The 20,727-nt window shown below is 43.7% G+C and overlaps 1 protein-coding gene across 2 annotated transcripts in view; it reads left to right on the top strand.

Moving 5' to 3' along the window:
• Positions 1–11,137, top strand: part of hsf1 (heat shock transcription factor 1) — a 28,634-nt gene extending 17,497 nt beyond the window's left edge. The window contains exons 11-15 of one of the 2 annotated variants that reach the window (XM_078175747.1): positions 3,508–3,579; positions 7,231–7,336; positions 7,422–7,475; positions 9,682–9,739; positions 10,490–11,137. In XM_078175747.1, coding sequence (XP_078031873.1) covers positions 3,508–3,579; positions 7,231–7,336; positions 7,422–7,475; positions 9,682–9,739; positions 10,490–10,677 — 478 coding nt within the window. In that variant the 3' untranslated portion in view covers positions 10,678–11,137. The remainder of the gene's footprint in view (positions 1–3,507; positions 3,580–7,230; positions 7,337–7,421; positions 7,476–9,681; positions 9,740–10,489) is intronic. The other variant, XM_078175748.1, reaches the window with a different exon arrangement.
• Positions 11,138–20,727: the final 9,590 nt, after the last annotated feature.

Here is a 20,727-nt window from a genome sequence, read left to right as displayed (position 1 = left end):
CCAACCCCGTTCTGACTGTCCCCAACATGTCCACAGTGTTCCAACCCCGTTCTGACTGTCCCGGCATGACCTGACTGACCTTAACACGTCCTGGTGACGGTCCCTAACATATCCCAACTGTCTCCAACATGTCCATATCCTGACTGTCTCCACCACATCCTGACTGTCCCCAACGTGTCTTGACTGTCCCCAACACGTCCTGACGACTGTCCCCACCACGTCCTGATTGTCCTCAACATGCCCAGATTGTCCCCAACATGTCTTGAGTGTCCCCAACTCGTCCTGACGACTGTCCCCACCACGTTCTGATTGTCCTCAACATGTCTAGACTGTCCCCAACACGTCCTGATGACTGTCCCCACCACGTCCTGACTGTCCTCAACATGCCCAGATTGTCCCCAACATGTCTTGATTGTCCCCAAGTTGTCCTGACGACTGTCCCAACGACTGTCCCCACCACATTCTGATTGTCCTCAACATGTCTAGACTGTCCCCAACACGTCTAGACTAGTGTTGCACGGTATACTGGTACCAACGGTAGACTGCGATACTAAACCACCACAGTACATATGATACCATAATGTTGGACCACCGTAGTACTACGATACCTCATGGAACCACTACTGTGAGATAAGTTCAGAGTCCAGTCACAAGAGGATGAGTGTCCATGCGCTGTCCAATAATGGTGCGCGCTGGCCACCTGGCACTCAATATGCTGCTGCAGTGGTTTGTTTTCCAGTGACATGTCAGGTATTAGCTGAGCTATTGAGTATCTTTAAGCAGTGAAAGTTATTATTTATTTCTTTTTACTTGTAGGTTAGATTTGTTTATATATGCTACAGTGATTTGTTTTCCACAGAGCTCTACGGTGCGAGCATTTTACTCGCATTTGCGACTAAAAATAGTTTTGTGCCAGCAAAAGAAATCATTCAGGAGCACGCTGTGCGAGTACAGATTTCAACCAGCAGCAGAAACGAAAGGCGAATCCTGCCGGTTGTGGGTCGAACGGGGGTCAGGGACAGGAATACGTATTCCTGTCAAATACGGCGGCCATAGTGCTCAGTGACGCAAGATAACGGCTTACTGGCGACTGAGAAGCCCGGTTCCAGGTCCAATAAGTTTTCGTCGATGTCATGACTGCTCAGAGGTACCTGAACAGCCGAGGCGTGGCGGCACACAGGTACAGTACAGGCCAAAAGTTTGGACACACCTTCTCATTCAATGCGTTTTCTTTATTTTCATGACTATTTACATTGTAGATTCTCACTGAAGGCATCAAAACTATGAATGAACACATGTGGAGTTATGTACTTAACAAAAAAAGGTGAAATAACTGAAAACATGTTTTATATTCTAGTTTCTTCAAAATAGCCACCCTTTGCTCTGATTACTGCTTTGCACACTCTTGGCATTCTCTCCATGAGCTTCAAGAGGTAGTCACCTGAAATGGTTTTCCAACAGTCTTGAAGGAGTTCCCAGAGGTGTTTAGCACTTGTTGGCCCCTTTGCCTTCACTCTGCGGTCCAGCTCACCCCAAACCATCTGGATTGGGTTCAGGTCCGGTGACTGTGGAGGCCAGGTCATCTGCCGCAGCACTCCATCACTCTCCTTCTTGGTCAAATAGCCCTTACACAGCCTGGAGGTGTGTTTGGGGTCATTGTCCTGTTGAAAAATAAATGATCGTCCAACTAAACGCAAACCGGATGGGATGGCATGTCGCTGCAGGATGCTATGGTAGCCATGCTGGTTCGGTGTGCCTTCAATTTTGAATAAATCCCCAACAGTGTCACTAGCAAAACACCCCCACACCATCACACCTCCTCCTCCATGCTTCACAGTGGGAACCAGGCACGTGGAATCCATCCGTTCACCTTTTCTGCGTCTCACAAAGACACGGCGGTTGGAACCAAAGATCTCAAATTTGGACTCATCAGACCAAAGCACAGATTTCCACTGGTCTAATGTCCATTCCTTGTGTTTCTTGGCCCAAACAAATCTCTTCTGCTTGTTGCCTCTCCTTAGCAGTGGTTTCCTAGCAGCTATTTGACCATGAAGGCCTGATTCGCGCAGTCTCCTCTTAACAGTTGTTCTAGAGATGGGTCTGCTGCTAGAACTCTGTGTGGCATTCATCTGGTCTCTGATCTGAGCTGCTGTTAACTTGCGATTTCTGAGGCTGGTGACTCGGATGAACTTATCCTCAGAAGCAGAGGTGACTCTTGGTCTTCCTTTCCTGGGTCGGTCCTCATGTGTGCCAGTTTCGTTGTAGCGCTTGATGGTTTTTGCGACTCCACTTGGGGACACATGTAAAGTTTTTGCAATTTTCCGGACTGACTGACCTTCATTTCTTAAAGTAATGATGGCCACTTGTTTTTCTTTAGTTAGCTGATTGGTTCTTGCCATAATATGAATTTTAACAGTTGTCCAATAGGGCTGTCGGCTGTGTATTAACCTGACTTCTGCACAACACAACTGATGGTCCCAACCCCATTGATAAAGCAAGAAATTCCACTAATTAACCCTGATAAGGCACACCTGTGAAGTGGAAACCATTTCAGGTGACTACCTCTCGAAGCTCATGGAGAGAATGCCAAGAGTGTGCAAAGCAGTAATCAGAGCAAAGGGTGGCTATTTTGAAGAAACTAGAATATAAAACATGTTTTCAGTTATTTCACCTTTTTTTGTTAAGTACATAACTCCACGTGTTCATTCATAGTTTTGATGCCTTCAGTGAGAATCTACAATGTAAATAGTCATGAAAATAAAGAAAACGCATTGAATGAGAAGGTGTGTCCAAACTTTTGGCCTGTACTGTATGTGAGCTGTTCACATTTCTCTCTTTGTGGCAGGTAATGGTCCACAAACCTCACCGCACTTAAGGGACTGTTCTTAACTTATCAGGGGAGGAGGGTGGCTGGTTGAATTTTATTTCATTTATTTATTTTATTTTGATTCCCCCTGTGTTAATCACTTATTGATGCTGTTTTTGAAGCATGCATAAGTCAATAAATAATTTATTCCATTGAAATATCATTGATGTATTATAGAAAAGTGATTTATCTTTTTATAAATGACAAAAGGCACATTTGCCTCATTTTTGCCATGGTATTGTGATACTACTCAGAACCGTGATAATTTCACTGGTATCGTACCGTGGGTCCCAAATTTGGTACTGTGACAACACTAGTCTAGACTGTCCCCAACACGTCCTGACTGTCCCCAACATGTCTTGACAACTGTCCCTACCCTGAATGAATAAGACCCCTGACCTTTACCCTCATGGTTGTCCCTCATTTATTGTCTCTGCATAGTCTTTGTTCCCCTTTTTCATGTCAACCCTCCAGATATTGTCCCAGACCGTACGCATCCAGAATACATTTCACCTGTGACAGAATTTTAAAGGTGTCTTTATTCAAAGGTTGTAGATCATGTTGTAGACGTGTGTGTTCTCAGATGGTAGCTACTTTTGAACATCTCAGATGTGTTATTAAACCCCCTGTGCTTCCCTCAGACCCCGCCCCCCTCCCTCTGCAGGTGGATTCTCACCTGACGTTTGGCGCCTCGTGTCAACACGAGCTGACAAGTGAATCAATGAACTTCCATGATCCTTATCATTTGAAATATGAGTCACTTTTCCAGGATCAGTCTGGTGATGTGTTTCTTCTTGTCAGTGTGTTCAGACTCAAACCACATCAGTGTGCTGCCGCCCCACGTCTCTGGTCACGTTTCTCTGTTAACCATCATCTAATCACATCTATCACATCCAGACGTTGCCTCATTCCCTCTTCCTGTCCTTATAGTTCTCATATTCAGAACTGAGATTACATGCAGTAAATACTGTAGAACTGAGGTGATATTCAGTAACTACTGTAGAACCGAGGTTACGTCCAGTAACTATTGTAGAACTGAGGTTATGTCCAGTAACTACTGAAGAACTGATGTTATGTTGAGTAACCACTGTAGAACTGAGGTTACATCCAGTAACCACCATAGATTTGAGGTTATGTCCAGTAACTACTGTGGAACTGAGGTTACGACCAGTAACTGCAGTAGAACTGAAGTTAAGTCCAGTAACTGCCATAGCACTGAGGTTATGTCCAGTATGTGCTGTAGCACTGAGGTTATGTCCAGTAACTGCCATAGAGCTGAGGTTATGTCCAGTATCTGCTGTAGCACTGCGGTTTTGTCCAGTAACTGCCATAGAGCTGAGGTTATGTCCAATAACTGCCATAGAGCTGAGGTTATGTCCAGTAACTGCCATAGAGCTGAGGTTATGTCCAATAACTGCCATAGAGCTGAGGTTATGTCCAGTATCTGCTGTAGCACTGTGATTTTGTCCAGTAACTGCCATAGAGCCGAGGTTATGTCCAGTAACTGCTGTAGCACTGCGGTTATGTCCAGTAACTGCCATAGCGCCGAGGTTATGTCCAGTAACTGCTGTAGCACTGAGGTTATGTCCAGTAACTGCCATAGCGCCGAGGTTATGTCCAGTAACTGCTGTAGCACTGAGGTTATGTCCAGTAACTGCCATAGAGCTGCGGTTATGTCCAATAACTGCTGTAGCACTGCGGTTATGTCCAGTAACTGCCATAGCGCCGAGGTTATGTCCAGTAACTGCTGTAGCACTGAGGTTATGTCCAGTAACTGCCATAGCGCTGAGGTTATGTCCAGTAACTGCCATAGCGCAGAGGTTATGTCTAGTAACTGCCATAGAGCTGAGGTTATGTCGAATAACTGCTGTAACACTGAGGTTATGTTCAGTAACTGCCATAGAGCTGAGGTTATTTCCAATAACTGCTGTAACACTGCGGTTATGTCCAGTAACTGCCATAGCGCTGAGGTTATGTCCAGTAACTGCCATAGAGCTGAGGTTATGTCCAATAACTGCTGTAGCACTGCGGTTATGTCCAGTAACTGCCATAGCGCTGAGGTTATGTCCAGTAACTGCCATAGAGCTGAGGTTATGTCCAATAACTGCTGTAGCACTGTGGTTATGTCCAGTAACTGCCATAGAGCTGAGGTTATGTCCAATAACTGCTGTAGCACTGTGGTTATGTCCAGTAACTGCCGTAGAGCTGAGGTTATGTCCAGTAACTGCCATAGAGCTGAGGTTATGTCCAGTAACTGCTGTAGCACTGCGGTTATGTCCAGTAACTGCCATAGAGCTGAGGTTATGTCCAATAACTGCTGTAGCACTGTGGTTATGTCCAGTAACTGCCATAGAGCTGAGGTTATGTCCAATAACTGCTGTAGCACTGCGGTTATGTCCAGTAACTGCCGTAGAGCTGAGGTTATGTCCAGTAACTGCTGTAGCACTGCGGTTATGTCCAGTAACTGTCATAGAGCTGAGGTTATGTCCAATAACTGCCATAGAGCTGAGGTTATGTCCAGTAACTGCTGTAGCACTGCGGTTATGTCCAGTAACTGTCATAGAGCTGAGGTTATGTCCAATAACTGCCATAGAGCTGAGGTTATGTCCAGTAACTGCCATAGAGCTGAGGTTATGTCCAATAACTGCCATAGCGCTGCGGTTATGTCCAGTAACTGCATAGCGCTGCGGTTATGTCCAGTAACTGCCATAGCGCTGAGGTTATGTCCAGTAACTGCTGTAGCACTGAGGTTATGTCCAGTAACTGCCATAGAGCTGCGGTTATGTCCAATAACTGCTGTAGCACTGCGGTTATGTCCAGTAACTGCCGTAGAGCTGAGGTTATGTCCAGTAACTGCTGTAGCACTGCGGTTATGTCCAGTAACTGTCATAGAGCTGAGGTTATGTCCAATAACTGCCATAGAGCTGAGGTTATGTCCAGTAACTGCTGTAGCACTGCGGTTATGTCCAGTAACTGTCATAGAGCTGAGGTTATGTCCAATAACTGCCATAGAGCTGAGGTTATGTCCAGTAACTGCCATAGAGCTGAGGTTATGTCCAATAACTGCCATAGCGCTGCGGTTATGTCCAGTAACTGCATAGCGCTGCGGTTATGTCCAGTAACTGCCATAGCGCTGAGGTTATGTCCAGTAACTGCTGTAGCACTGAGGTTATGTCCAGTAACTGCCATAGAGCTGCGGTTATGTCCAATAACTGCTGTAGCACTGCGGTTATGTCCAGTAACTGCCATAGAGCTGAGGTTATGTCCAATAACTGCTGTAGCACTGAGGTTATGTCCAGTAACTGCCATAGAGCTGAGGTTATGTCCAATAACTGCTGTAGCACTGCGGTTATGTCCAGTAACTGCCATAGCGCTGAGGTTATGTCCAGTAACTGCCATACAGCTGAGGGTATGTCCAGTAACTGCTGTAGCACTGTGGTTACGTCCAGTAACTGCCTTAGAGCTGAGGTTATGTCCAGTAACTGCTGTAGCACTGCGGTTATGTCCAGTAACTGCCATAGAGCTGAGGTTATGTCCAATAACTGCTGTAGCACTGCGGTTATGTCCAGTAACTGCCATAGCGCTGCGGTTATGTCCAGTAACTGCCATAGAGCTGAGGTTATGTCCAATAACTGCCATAGAGCTGAGGTTATGTCCAATAACTGCTGTAGCGCTGCGGTTATATAGTAAAGTATATATATATATATATATATAGTTAGAGTTAGTGTATATATATATATATATATATATATATATATATATATATATAGCTACGGCCAGTAACTACTGTGACTTGTATCAAAAAGACTGTCCCAAACACAACGTATCGGTTGTCCCAACATGTCAAGACAACTGTCCAAACATGTCCTGTTGGTTGTCTCAAAGAAGTCCAGACAACTGTCCCAAACATGTCTTAACAACTGTCCCAACATGTCCAGATGACTGTCCCCAACACGTCCACGTGTTTAACACCTGCTGGATATTGTCAGACTCATGGTCTGCTCATTCAGTCGAGCAACTCCAGTCTCTGTTGATTGGTTATTACTCCTGACATGTGACCAATCAGAACCTTCAGTAAGCTTGACACTGTATAAGACAGGAAGTAGAGTGTCCTTTAGTTCATTTGTTATGACTGATGACTTCATCACCACATTAGCCTCACATGATCATAGTGTTGTTATAATGTGGTCTCTATCATAGACTATCATAGACTCTGATGTCCGTCTTCAGCAGGAACCGATTTCCTGGACAGGAAGTGGACTGACACGTGGTGGTTTAAGTCTGAACTTCAGATTTAATGACAAGAAGAAAAACACCAGACTGACACTGTGACTTTAAACCATGTGTCCGTCTCTGTGTCTCAGGTCTGAACTGTCCAATCACGTCGACAGTATCGACAGCAGTCTAGAAAACCTGCAGAGCATCCTGAACACGCAAGCCTTCACCTTCGACACGTCTCCGCTCATGGAGGTCAGTCTGCCGGTGACGTCACGCTATGGTCTGTACAAACACGTCAGGCAGTTTATATTCATTCAGTGTCTCTGTCTCTGTCCAGTTTTTCAGTACCTCCTGTCCCTCCGGAGACTTTGACCTTGACAGTCTGGACTCTGTGAGTGTGACACCTGATTTTTCTTATTTCCTGTCTGAGTGATTTTCACAATAAGAGCAGGTGATTCAACTCCTTAAGGTCCAGTACAGGCTGCTGTTGCTCTACTTCCTGCCTGAAGGAACTAGAACCCATGGTAGTCTGAGGGATCTAGAACCCATGGCAGTCTGAAGGATCTAGAACCCATGGAAGTCCGAAAGATCTAGATCCCATGGTAGTCTGTAGGATCTTAAAACCCATGGTGTATAAAAGGCTCTAAAACCCATGGCAGTCGGAAGGATCTCGAACTCATGGTGTATAAACGGCTCTAAAACCCATGGTCGTCTGAAGGATCTAAAACGCATGGTAGTCTGAAGGATCTACAGAAAATGGTGGCCTGAAGGATGTAGAACCCATGCTGGTCTGAAGGATCTAGAATCCATGGTAGTCTGAAGGATCTAGATCCCATGGTAGTCTGAAGGAACTAGAACCCATGGTAGTCTGAGGGATCTAGAACCCATGGTGGTCTGCAGGATCTAGAATCCATGGAAGTCTGAAGGATCTAGATCCCATGGTAGTCTGAAGGATCTTAAAACCCATGGTGTATAAAAGGTTCTAAAACCCATGGCAGTCGGAAGGATCTCGAACTCATGGTGTATAAACGGCTCTAAAACCCATGGTCGTCTGAAGGATCTAAAACGCATGGTAGTCTGAAGGATCTACAGAAAATGGTGGCCTGAAGGATGTAGAACCAATGGTGGTCTGAAGGATCTAGAATCCATGGTAGTCTGAAGGATGTAGAAACCATGGTGGTCTGAAGAATCTAGAATCCATGGTAGTCTGAAGGATCTAGGACCCATGGTGGTCTGAAAGGTCTAGGACCCAAGGTGGTCTGAAGGATCAAGAGCCCATAGTAGTCTGAAGGATCTAGAACACATACTGGTTTGAAGGATCTAGAACCCATGTTAGTCAGAAGGAAGTAGACCCCAGGGTAGTCTGAAGGCTTTAGAACCCATGGTAGTCTGAAGGATGTAGAACCCATTATTGTTTAAATGATCTAGATCCCATGGTGGTTTTAAGGATCTCGAGAACCCATGGTGGTCTGAAAAATCAAGAATCCATGGTGGCCTGCACGATCTAGAACCCATGGTAGTCTAAAGGAGCTAGAATCCATGGTAGTCAAAAGGAGCTATAATCTATGGTGGCTCAAAGGATCTAAAACCCATGGTGGTCTGAAGGTTTTAGAACCCATGTAAGTCTGAAAGAAGTAGACCCCGTGGTAGTCTGACGGCTTTAGAACCCATGGCATTCTGAAGAATTTAGAATCTATGCTCGTCTAAAGGATCTAGAACCCATGGTGGTCTGACGGATCTAGAACCCATGGTGGTTTGAAGGATCTAGAACCCATGGTAGTCTGAAGGATCTAGAGCACATGGTGGTCTGAAGCATCTAGAACCCATGGTGGTTTGAAGAAACTAGAACACATGATGGTCTGAAGGATGTATAATCCATGGTGATCTAAAAGGTCTAGGACCTATGGTGGTCTGAAAGATGTATAACCCATGGTGGTCTGAAGGAGCTAGAATCCATGGTAGTTTGAAGGATTTAGAACCCATAGTGGTCTGATGGATCTAGAATCCGTGTAAGTCTAAAGGATTTGGAACCCATGGTGGTCTGAAAGATCTAGAATCCATGGTGGTCTGAAGGATCTAGAGCCCCTAGTGGTTTGAAGAGTCTAGAACCCATGGTAGCCTGAAGGATCTTGGATCCATGTTGGTCTGAAGGATCTAGAACCCATGGTGGTCTGTAGGATCTGCAATCTATGGTGGTTTGAAGAATCTAGAACCTACGGTTGTGTGAAGGATATAGAACCCATGGTGGTCTAAAGGATTTAGAACCCATGGTGGTCTGAAGGATTTAGAACCTTAGTTGGTCTGAATACATGTATGAACATGTTTGTTTTCTTTTTTTGTTTTAAAGATATTTTTTCGGGCATTTTTAAGCCTTTAATCGATAGGACAGATGAGTGTGAAGGGAGAGAGAGAGAGGGAGTGACATGCAGCAAAGGGCCACAGGCCGGAGTCGAACCTGGGCCGCTGCGGCAACAGCCTTGTACATGGGGCGCCTGCTCTACCACTAAGCCACCGACACCCCTTGTTTTCTAAATTCCACCTGTTGGCGTGTTGATGATGATGATGTTACATGTGTGACCGTGATGTCACTGTTTCAGCTGCTGTCTGAAGATGTTCCCAATGGAGATGACGGAAACACAAATGCCACCAACGCAGGTAACACACACACACACACACACATACGCACTAGGGCTGTCAAAAAAAAAAAAAAAAGTTGGAAATATATTTGAATATATATATATATTTTTTTAAGTTCAAACCAAAATTTGATAATTTGAATATCATTAATAATTAATTAATGCTATCAATAATGTTGTATATCATGGCGAGTCCCGTTCGGGCGGAGATGGCTCGTGCACAAGCCGGGCCAGAGAGCGACGCAGCGACGGAGGGAGAGGCGCTAACGGAGGAGCCCGCTGCGCCAACACCACCCACTGCGCTGTCTGCGATGTGTGACCTGTTCGGGGAGACATACAGGGAGAGTGTTGCACCTGCTGCCTCCCTGCCTACCCTTTCTGAAGAAGAGATGAAACGTTACCAGAATGAGACACCACTACGAGCCGATCAGGATCCACTCTTGTGGTGGAAAACTACGCACTGAAGTATCCAAACATTGCTCAGATAGTGAGGCAGAAGTTGGTCATACCTGGCACTTCAGTGAGGTCAGAACGGGTGTTTTCATCCGAGTGTCACGTTCATATTGCGTCAGCAATAAGCATTTTATTTAAAAAAATAAAAATAATAATAATAAATTAGAATATCATTCGAACTCAATTTCATGGTGCTTTTGACAGCCCTAACACACACACACACACACACACACACACACACACTCATCCTTCACTTCCTGTGAGGACCCTGACTTCTTGTCGTCATGGTGACTTTCTGCTCCTCTGATTGGTCCAGGGAAGCAGCTGGTGCAGTATACTGCCACACCTGCGCTGATGTCCGAACCAGCAGGCGCAGGTGAGGGCGGGGCTGACCTGCCCTCCCTGCTGGAGCTGGAGGCGGAGCCTTTCTTCGGCTCTGAACTGCCCACTGACGACCCCGACGCCGCTCTGCTAAGCCACACCCACCTGAACTCTGATCTCTGACATCACCGGGAGGGGGCGGGGCGTGGAATGTGACTGAGCAGTGACTCAGCAGCAGCAATAGATGATGATGATGATGATGATGATGATGATGATGAAGTCAATCGATCAGCTGTAGATCAATTAGTAGATCAAAAGTCATGTTTTTATTCTTCTCTTTCTGTTTTTATTTTATTAGCTTTACGTTCTTCTTCGCTGCTTTGAGTAAACGCTGTCCTCAGAGTGCCAGGCTGTGACGTCACAGCCCAGGTGTTCTCTGCGCTGTGCATGCTGACGTCTTTGATTTCATGTGTAAAATATAAACAAATAAACAAACATATTTTTGGAGAGTTTATTATTGATGAGTCGTGTTGACTCAGCAGTGACCCCTGTTACCATGGAGATGACCTGGAAGCAGACAGACATGTATTGATCAGCTGTGATGTCATTGATCCACATTAAACACAGCTTGTTTCTTAGTGTCCATCTGAGTCTGTGTTTTGTTTACAGGTCTGATGATGGACCTGTTGCTTGGTTAAAATAAACAACAACAAATAAATACATACAAAACAAACAGCAGCAGGGGTCCGTTTCACAAAGCAGGTTTAGTGAAAACTCAGAGTCTGTTAACCCTGAAATGAGGGAAACTCTGTGTTTTCAGTTTCAGAAATGGAGGTAACTCGAACCAGAGAAAGAGGGGTAACTCTAACCTGTTTCAGAGAGAGAGGTAACTTAAGCTCTCGGTCAGTTACCGTAGTAACAGACTCTATGAACCTAACCTGGTCGGGACCAGGTTTTTCTCAATGAACCTCGAGTGTCTCTCTGTCTCCGCCCTCTTTCAGAGCCACACACTCCATCTGATTTCCTCATTCATTCAGTCAGCAGGCGAGTTTTGGCGTAGCCTAGTTCTGCCGTCTGTCATTTAAAAAATCATTTAAAAAAATCAGAGTCAGTATATCAGAAGTCCATTAGGCGCAGTAGGTGGCGACTTTTTTCACTAACATGGCATGTCCTTTTGATAACGATCCCGTGGATGAAGATGCAGCATTACTGCGCAGAGAATTAAATATTCGTCGGGAGATGGTTATCAGACTGCGCATAGATGTTCTAGCATTTCCACACAATTATCTTTTTGAGCTGTATCGTTTCACGTCACAGTCCATCATCTACATACACAACCTAATCCGTCCTTACATCTGCAACATTACCAATCGTGGTCATGCTCTCACATCCCGGCAGATATTGTGTGTTGCGCTGTGTTTCTTTGCAAATGGAAGTTTTTTGTACAATGTCGGAGATGCTGAGCACTTGAGTAAGGCAACTGTGTGCAGGGCGGTCAGAAAAGTGTGCTCGTTTTACGGCATCTGCCTTCTTTCTGTTGGCTGAGTAGAAGTCTGTGTTAGTTTAAATAGGCTTAATTATTGAACAACATGATACAGATGAGAAGACATTCATGTGTGTGAAAACAGCATTATGTTGGGGATAAAACAACTGCACAGTCAAACAGCCACTTAATATTTACTTTACAATGTAAAACATGATCAGAATGAGGTTCCCCCATGAGATTATGCCGAGGTCTTACCTGTTTGAACAATGTTTTTATATTTCATCCTAAACTGCTGCCAAGTGCGCTTCTCACCCGCGGGATTGCACCTAAATGAAATAAATTAATAGGCTACCATTCAAGCAGTTTTCCCCAGTAATATTATTGTGATTGCAAAGGACTACATTTAAACTTAAGCACTGACCGGAGCAGCAACGTTCTCCCACACCTTCTCCTTCTCTTTTGCAGCTGCAGCGGTGTTGCACTTCTTTTTGAAAACGTGTTCAAACTCGCCATATGAGTGCATTAAGACTTCTAATTCTAATGGGCTGAAAAACGCAGCCCTCCTCTTCCCCGTTGCCATGGTGACTCGTTGAATCGGGGCTCCATTGATGCAGGCTTTTTATAGTTGTGGTGCACGCGCTTAACTCCAGGTGAAACTACTCTGAGTTGATTGAACTGATTCAAATCAGCTGTTCTGGAACCGGAAACTCAGAGTTTCCTATCTCAGAGTAGATCAACTCAGAGTTCAGGATTAGACTCAGTTTGTTGAACCTGCTTTGTGAAACGGACCCCAGGTGTCTGAGGGAAGGTCAACATGGTTGGTAAGAAGAGGAGAAACAGGAAGTACTTTATTTGAATTAGATTAAACCTAACTTAGAAGGACCTAACATATCTTACCTCACCCTATCTAACCATATATTATCTTACCTTACCATATCTTACCCTTACCTTATCTTACCTTACCAGCTTTGAGTAGCTTTGTGTTGTTTGTTCTGTTTCTTGCGTCTGTTACGAGGACCATAAACTCTCTTCTGGTGTATGAACGTCAGTAGTTACTAAAAATCAAAACCACTGGACTTTTTGGTAAGTATGGCCTGGGTGATCAAAAAACTTTTTCTCCTCCACTTTTAGCGGATGTCCCTGCGCACCTGTTCCGTCCTGGGGCTCCACTTCCCCGGAGGTGCAGACGCAGAGGGACATGTAGCGGCGGGCTAGTCAGGATCAAAGCCTGGTTGGCCACCTCTCCCGGGGTGGCTCAGTTTCCCAGCTATATTTCGCAGGAATATGGAGCCTGTTTTCGCCGTTTTGTGTCCTGGCGCGCCCTCGTTTCGGTTGGCACCTAGCTGGTACCTGTTGTTGGCCCATATGAAGAGCGCTATGCTGTGCGCCATTGCCTGCCTCATCTCCAGCGTCTTGGTGGAGTCAACCAGCGCAACCTCAAGCCACTGAGCCAGATAACTCACATGGCAGAGTTCCCAGCCGTCTCACCGGTTTCGACTGGATGTGCGCTGGTAAACACAAGATAAGTGATGAACAAGATTTTCATTCTCCAAGACCTCTTCACCTCACACGCCTTGGATGTACTTTTTCTGACGGAAACCTGGATAAGTGTGGGTGAGTTAGCTGCCTTCACAGAGCCCCTGCCTCCAGATTGTACATTTTTTAATTCACCGAGGACCACTGGTCTAGGTGGAAGAATAGCGACTGTTTTTAACAACAGTTTATACTGCAAGCTCTTGCCTCCAATGTCTTTCTCTTCTTTTGAACTAAGCTTGTTTGAACTGGGCCGGTCGGACCCAGTACTTTGTGCAGTGTTATACCGGCCACCTAAATATAACAGTCATCTTACTAAAGACTTCGATTTTTTGGCTTGTATCATGACAAACTATGACGGAATTTTATGTGTTGGTGATTGTAACGTGCATGTCTGTTGTCCTTCTAAGCCACTGGCTAAAGAATTTTTAGATCTGATTGATGATTTTTTTTTTTTTTAAGATATTTTTTGGGGGGCATTTTAGCCTTTAATCGACAGGACAGACAAGTGTGAAAGGGGGAGAGAGAGGGGGAGTGACATGCAGGAAATGGCCACAGGCTGGAGTCGAACCCGGGCCCTTGCACATGGGGCGCCTGCTCTACCACTAAGCCACCGACGCCCCATCTGATTGATGATTTTAACCTTTTACAATATGCTACTGGACTCAGACAAGAACATGGACACACGTTAGACCTTGTTTTATCACACGGTCTGCCCATTTTTAATGTTCGGGTATGTGATGCCGTTTTCTCTGACCACATGCCTGTTTTATTTGATTTTAACTTGCCCTGTCATGGTTTTAAACCGTGCGCTCCCCTGCCGTTTAATAATATCTTCCATCGCTGCTCAGTTTTCTTCTGCTTTTATCAATGCAAATCAGTCTGACACAAGGCCCACTGCTGACCTTGACACTGAGCAACTGACCTCAACTTTTCTTTCCACCTGTGCCGACACTCTTGACACTGTTGTTCCTCTCAAAGCCATGTGCCCCAGACCCAAAACTGAGCCATGGCTTCATGACACCACCCGTGCGATCAGACGCAAGTGCAGGAGAGCTGAGCGCAGGTGGAAGAAAGATAAGCTTCATGTGTCTTATGAAATTCTTAAGGAAAGCTGGAGAAAATATCAGAGAACTGTCAAAGCAAAAAGACAGTATATTTTTCTGATATTATTTCCCAAAATGTGTTCTTTTTAAAACTATTGATTTGATTTTAAACGCTCCCCAATCCACCTGTTTGGAAGCTCCTTCTGAAGTCTGTGAAGATTTTCACCGCGATTTTATTGACAAGGTTGCCACTATCAGAGCCCATATCTCACCCCCCTCTTTTGACTCCTCCATAGCTGTTACTTGCTCAACTGTCTTAAACCAGTTTGAGCCTGTGTCGCTTTTATCTCTCACTAAAATTGTCACTCAACTCAAACCCTCATCCTGTCCCACAGACATTATCCCTTCCCGCTTCTTTAAAGAGGTCTGGGAGACTATTGGACCTAATGTTCAAAAAAATATGAACAGCAGTCTTGCTTCAGGTGTTGTCCCAACATATTTTAAAGAAGCAGTTGTGGAACCCCTCATAAAGAAACCAAATTTTGACATCTGGGTTCTATCTAAATATAGACCTATCTCAAAGCTTCCATTTATTTCGAGAATCTTAGAGAAAACTGTACGTTTACAACTGCAGTCCTTTTTAGAAGTACACGCCAGTATCCTTGAGATTTTTCAGTCTGGTTTTAAAGCTTTTCATAGCACTGAGTCTGCACTTTTAAGGGTTTTTAACCCTAACCAAAGAGAGACAGAGAGGTAACAAAAGCGTGGACCAATTTTTCTGCATCTTTTCGGGTCAGGATAGGCCTAATTTTCGCAATATTGCGCAGATGAAAAAATGCAGTCCATGAGGTTTGTTTTAAATGAGAATTAAAAGACAAATCTTGATCAAACGTTACCCCGAGGTTTCTTACGGTAGTGCTAGAGGCCAGAGCAATGCCATCTAGAGAAACTATGTCATCAGATAAAGAGTCTCTGAGTTGTTTGGGGCCAAGAACAATAACTTCAGTTTTGTCTGAATTTAACATCAGGAAATTGGTGCTCATCCAGGTTTTTATGTCTTTAAGGCAGTTATAGAGTTTAGTTAGTTGATTACTTTCTTCTGGCTTCGTAGATAAATACAACTGTGTATCATCTGCATAACAATGGAAATTTATAGAGTGATTTCTAACGATGTTGCCTAAAGGAAGCATATATAGAGTAAATAGGATTGGTCTGAGCACAGAACCTTGTGGAACTCCAAAACAAACTTTAGTACGTAAGGATGATTCATTATGAACGTCAACAAACTGAAAACGATCACATAAATAAGATTTAAACCAGCTTAGTGCAGAACCTTTTAGGCCAATTAAGTGATCCAGTCTCTCCAGTAGAATTTGATGGTCAATTGTGTCAAACGCTGCACTAAGATCTAATAAAACAAGTACAGAGACAAGTCCTTTGTCTGAAGCAATCAGAAGGTCATTTGTAATTTTAACTAGTGCTGTCTCAGTGCTATGATGCACTCTAAATCCTGACTGAAATTCCTCAAATAAATTATTATCATGGAGAAAATCACACAGCTGGTCTGCGACTACTTTCTCAAGGATCTTTGACATAAAGGGAAGATTAGATATTGGTCTATAGTTGGCTAACACCTCTGGATCCAGGGTGGGCTTTTTTAGTAGAGGTTTAATTACAGCTACCTTAAAAGACTGTGGTACATAGCCTGTTAATAAGGATATATTGATCATATCTAATATATGAGTGTTAACTAAAGGAAAGACCTCCTTAAGTAGCCTAGTTGGAATGGGGTCTAAGAGACACGTTGATGATTTAGATGAAGAAATCACTGCTGTCAATTCCTGAAGAGAAATTGGGGAGAAGCAATCTAAATATATATTAGGTCTTACAGCTGTGTTTGAGGTTAGACAGGTACTATCTGAGGACAGGAGGTCATGAATTTTGCCTCTAATAGTTACAGAGTCGAGTGTTGTTCACAGCGAGCCTACGGCGCTATCGACAAGATGATCAATTCGGGAGAGATGAAAGTCGGTACGGGAAACCTCTGTTACTTAAGGACATGGTATTAAATTTAACAACGGAGGAATAATTTCCTTAAATTTTGCGACAGCACTATCTGATAAACATCTAGTATAGTAACTGATGCTGAGTGGCGTGAGGGAAATTCTCCTCTCTGAAGAACTGATGGACTCAGTGTGAGGAATCAAGTTTCTTTATTACGTGCGCACGGAGAGAGTAGCAGGGTTCTCTCTCAGCCTGAAGGATGCACAGACCTTTATATCATTCCAAAGCTTTGAACCCAGGTTACATCCACCAACTGCACTCGTAAAGGAGATTGCCCCCCCTAATAAAAGGTTTAGCATAACAGGAAACTTCCCCTTAAGAACTGTAAGGTCATGACCCCAAGGTGTGAAGAATTGTCCCCCAATAAAGATTCCTAAATAATTCCCACATTCCCTCCTCTTGACACAAAGTGTCAACACATTACAATGGGAATTATCTTAGATCTTCAGAAAATCAAAAATGTTACACAAAAGATTCAAATTGAACTCACAATTGTTTGTTTAAGAATATCAAAATTATACAACAAAAACACTAAAATGCAATTTGCAAACTAAAAAAAATTATACCATTTCATTCTCTGAATCAATGAAAGGGTTTCCTGGGGCCCATTTTGACATTCTGTTCATTATCAGAGGTATTTTAACATACAATGTTTTTTCTCCTCCCACTATTCCACCTATCCATCTGTACATGAGGGCTCGCATACAAGTAAGTGCATAGGAACAAAAACATAGAGCGACACCAAAAACAATCAGAACAGGGGTCAGGACATGAATGATCAGAGAACCCAAGTGGTTATTTAACCATTTGTTGAAGCTAAAACCTGCTGATTCAGAGGGACCAAATGCATTGCAAATTTTGTCAAGTGCTGTGATCACAATGGTAATGTTATCTGAATTATCCATAATGATCGTCACACATGCCTCTCCTGTTAAATTTAATGTCATGCATAAACCTCCAGTTTTTTCCAAAACATAATCAAGAGTCATCTCATGATTTTATTATACCACATATGATGGGAAACCTTGCAACTTTTCTGTTTAGCACTATATATGTATGGATTATTTGCAAAATACTGAACTAAACTAACAACTGGATCTAAGCACGGACAATCTTTTACCTCAACTTGGAATAAGAAATGCCAGTTTGCTGGAGTAGTAGTATTGGGGCAATACATTCTAGTTTTCATCCACTGGATGACGGAATACCAACTGTTTTGTTGCCTGAAATTATCAATTAGGTTACCAGCATCAAGCCCCCAGGGTTTACAATTTTTTTTTTTTTTTTATGCCTTTATTTTAACAGGGAGGTCCATTGAGAGCAAGCTCTCTTTTTCAAGGACGCCCTGCATTGAGCACAATTCAAAATACAGGTCACAACACATCAATGCAATACAAGAGTATATATATATATATATATAAGAGATCATATTTCTCCTGTTTTAGCTTCTCTGCACTGGCTCCCTGTAAAATCCAGAATTGAATTTAAAATCCTACTGTTAACTTATAAAGCTCTAAATGGTCAAGCTCCGTCATATCTTAGAGAGCTCATAGTGCCATATTATCCCACCAGAACACTGCGCTCTGAGAACGCAGGGTTACTCGTGGTCCCTAAAGTCTCCAAAAGTAGATCAGGAGCCAGAGCCTTCAGCTATCAGGCTCCTCTCCTGTGGAATCATCTTCCTGTTACGGTCCGGGAGGCAGACACCGTCTCCACATTTAAGACTAGACTTAAGACTTTCCTCTTTGATAAAGCTTATAGTTAGGGCTGGCTCAGGCTTGCCCTGTACCAGCCCCTAGTTAGGCTGACTTAGGCCTAGTCTGCCGGAGGACCCCCCTATAATACACCGGGCACCTTCTCTCCTTCTCTCTCTCTCTCTCTCTCTCTCGTATTCTATTACTGCATCTTGCTAACTCGGCCATTCTGGATGTCACTAACTCGGCTTCTTCTCCGGAGCCTTTGTGCTCCACTGTCTCTCAGATTAACTCATATCACAGCGGTGCCTGGACAGCGTGACGTGTGTGGTTGTGCTGCTGCCGTGGTCCTGCCAGATGCCTCCTGCTGCTGCTGCCATCATTAGTCATTAGTCATACTTCTACTGTTATTATACACATATGACTATTGTCACACATGTATACTGCCAGATATTAATACATACTTTCAACATATTGTACCACAGTAGCCAGAACTATAACTATAATATTATTACTTTCATTAATGTTGTTGTAACCTACTGTCATTACCTGCATCTCTCTCTCTCTCTCTCTCTCTGTCTCATTGTGTCATATGGATTACTGTTAATTTATCATGCTGATCTGTTCTGTACGACATCTATTGCACGTCTGTCCGTCCTGGAAGAGGGATCCCTCCTCAGTTGCTCTTCCTGAGGTTTCTACCGTTTTTTTTCCCCCCGTTAAAGGGGTTTTTTTTGGGGAGTTTTTCCTTATCCGCTGTGAGGGTCTTAAGGACAGAGGGATGTCGTATGCTGTAAAGCCCTGTGAGGCAAATTGTGATTTGTGATATTGGGCTTTATAAATAAAATTGAATTGAATTGAATTGAAGAGTACATAAGTGTAAAGTGCCAAATATAATAGTAAACCAGACTAAGAATTAGTCTACGATTAAGAAGTTAAAAAGTTCAGAATACATATCACAACACATAATGCAGTAAACGAGTACAGTAATATAAAATGCCGAATAAAATAGACAGCCAGACTAGGAATAACAAGAACATGACTGAGTGCTCGGGACCGCGACATTAAGTAGAGCTTTGAAAGCCTCTATTGAAATGAGTTTGTTAAGTTTCAGTGACTCCTGTAGATTATTCCAGTGGTATGGAGCATAGAAGGTGAAAGCTGTCTTTCCAAGATTGGTGTTTACATGGAGAATGTTTAGACTGATATGGGATTGTGAGCGTGTATGGAGTCCAGTGGCGCGGAGTTTTAAAGTGAGGTTAAATATCTTGGTAGCTTCCCAAGTAGGGCCTTATAGATAAGTAAAAAACAGTGCTGTTCTCTGCGGGTAGCAAAAGAGGACCAGCCAACTTTACTATATAAAGTGCAGTGGTGAGTATAAAATGAATCCCCTGTGATGAAGCGTAAGACACTATGATAAATAGCGTCTAAAGGTTTCAGAGTTGAGGATGTGGTATTCATATATATGACATCACCAAAATCGAGGACAGACATTACAGAGGATTGTACAATGACTTTTTTACAATGTGAGGAAAAGCAATCATTCTGTTCACTCAACTGTCTTTTGTTTCTGATCAATTGTTGTTCCATAACGGCACTGCTACTGTCTTCTTCTGGGATGTCTTATGTCCGTGTTCGTGACATGCCAATGCCACGTCTCCCCTCTGTGTCTTCTTGCGCCCTCGGTGATATCAGTTTATTCTTAAGCATCTTTGACGGATCAGGTGTGAATATTTGAGAATGTTTTAAGCCCAGTTCTTGTCAGGCTTTACCTTTGCCAAGATGCTTGTCACCTTGTTGTCAGCTGCAGACCCTGGTAATCTCAGCTGTGGTTACCAGGCCACAGTCACAATACCGGGATGCATGGATCCAGGTGTCTCTCTCAGCTATCCAGATGCAGTCATCAGCAGCACCTGGTTTGTCCCAATCCACTGTGGCTGCTACCAGTGTTGTCTTCTGAGGTCCTTGATCACCACCCAGTCGGTGTGAAGTTGTTCGGCTGTGGCTCAGGAAGGGCGGTTTTGACCTTAGAAAAGATGTACTTCAAAAAACATGGTTAATTGCACAACAGTGTCAAACAATGCATCAGGTGGATTTGATGCCTTGTTAACCAGTTCCAGACAGAGATGTCGTTCTTCATCTTCAGCTGCTGGGAGTAATGTTGATTAGTTAATGACATGACACTGCTTTAAGGTAACAGTGGACATGGTCAGTGATATACTTGCCAGTGTAGTCGTCCTGCAGTAGTCAGGTGAGCAGTTTTTGTCAGTAGAAGTCAATATGTCAGTCATGGCCAAATGTCTTCCCCCTGAGTGATGTCATACAAGGGTTGGAAGATCTCCACAAAATCACAAATCCATGGATGGCAATAGCCTACTAAGCCAAAAAAGGACATCTTTTTTTTTTAGTG

Source organism: Epinephelus lanceolatus, chromosome 16, assembly GCF_041903045.1.
Source record: "Epinephelus lanceolatus isolate andai-2023 chromosome 16, ASM4190304v1, whole genome shotgun sequence".
Taxonomy (NCBI): domain Eukaryota; kingdom Metazoa; phylum Chordata; class Actinopteri; order Perciformes; family Serranidae; genus Epinephelus; species Epinephelus lanceolatus.
This window is presented reverse-complemented; position numbering and strand designations above follow the sequence as displayed.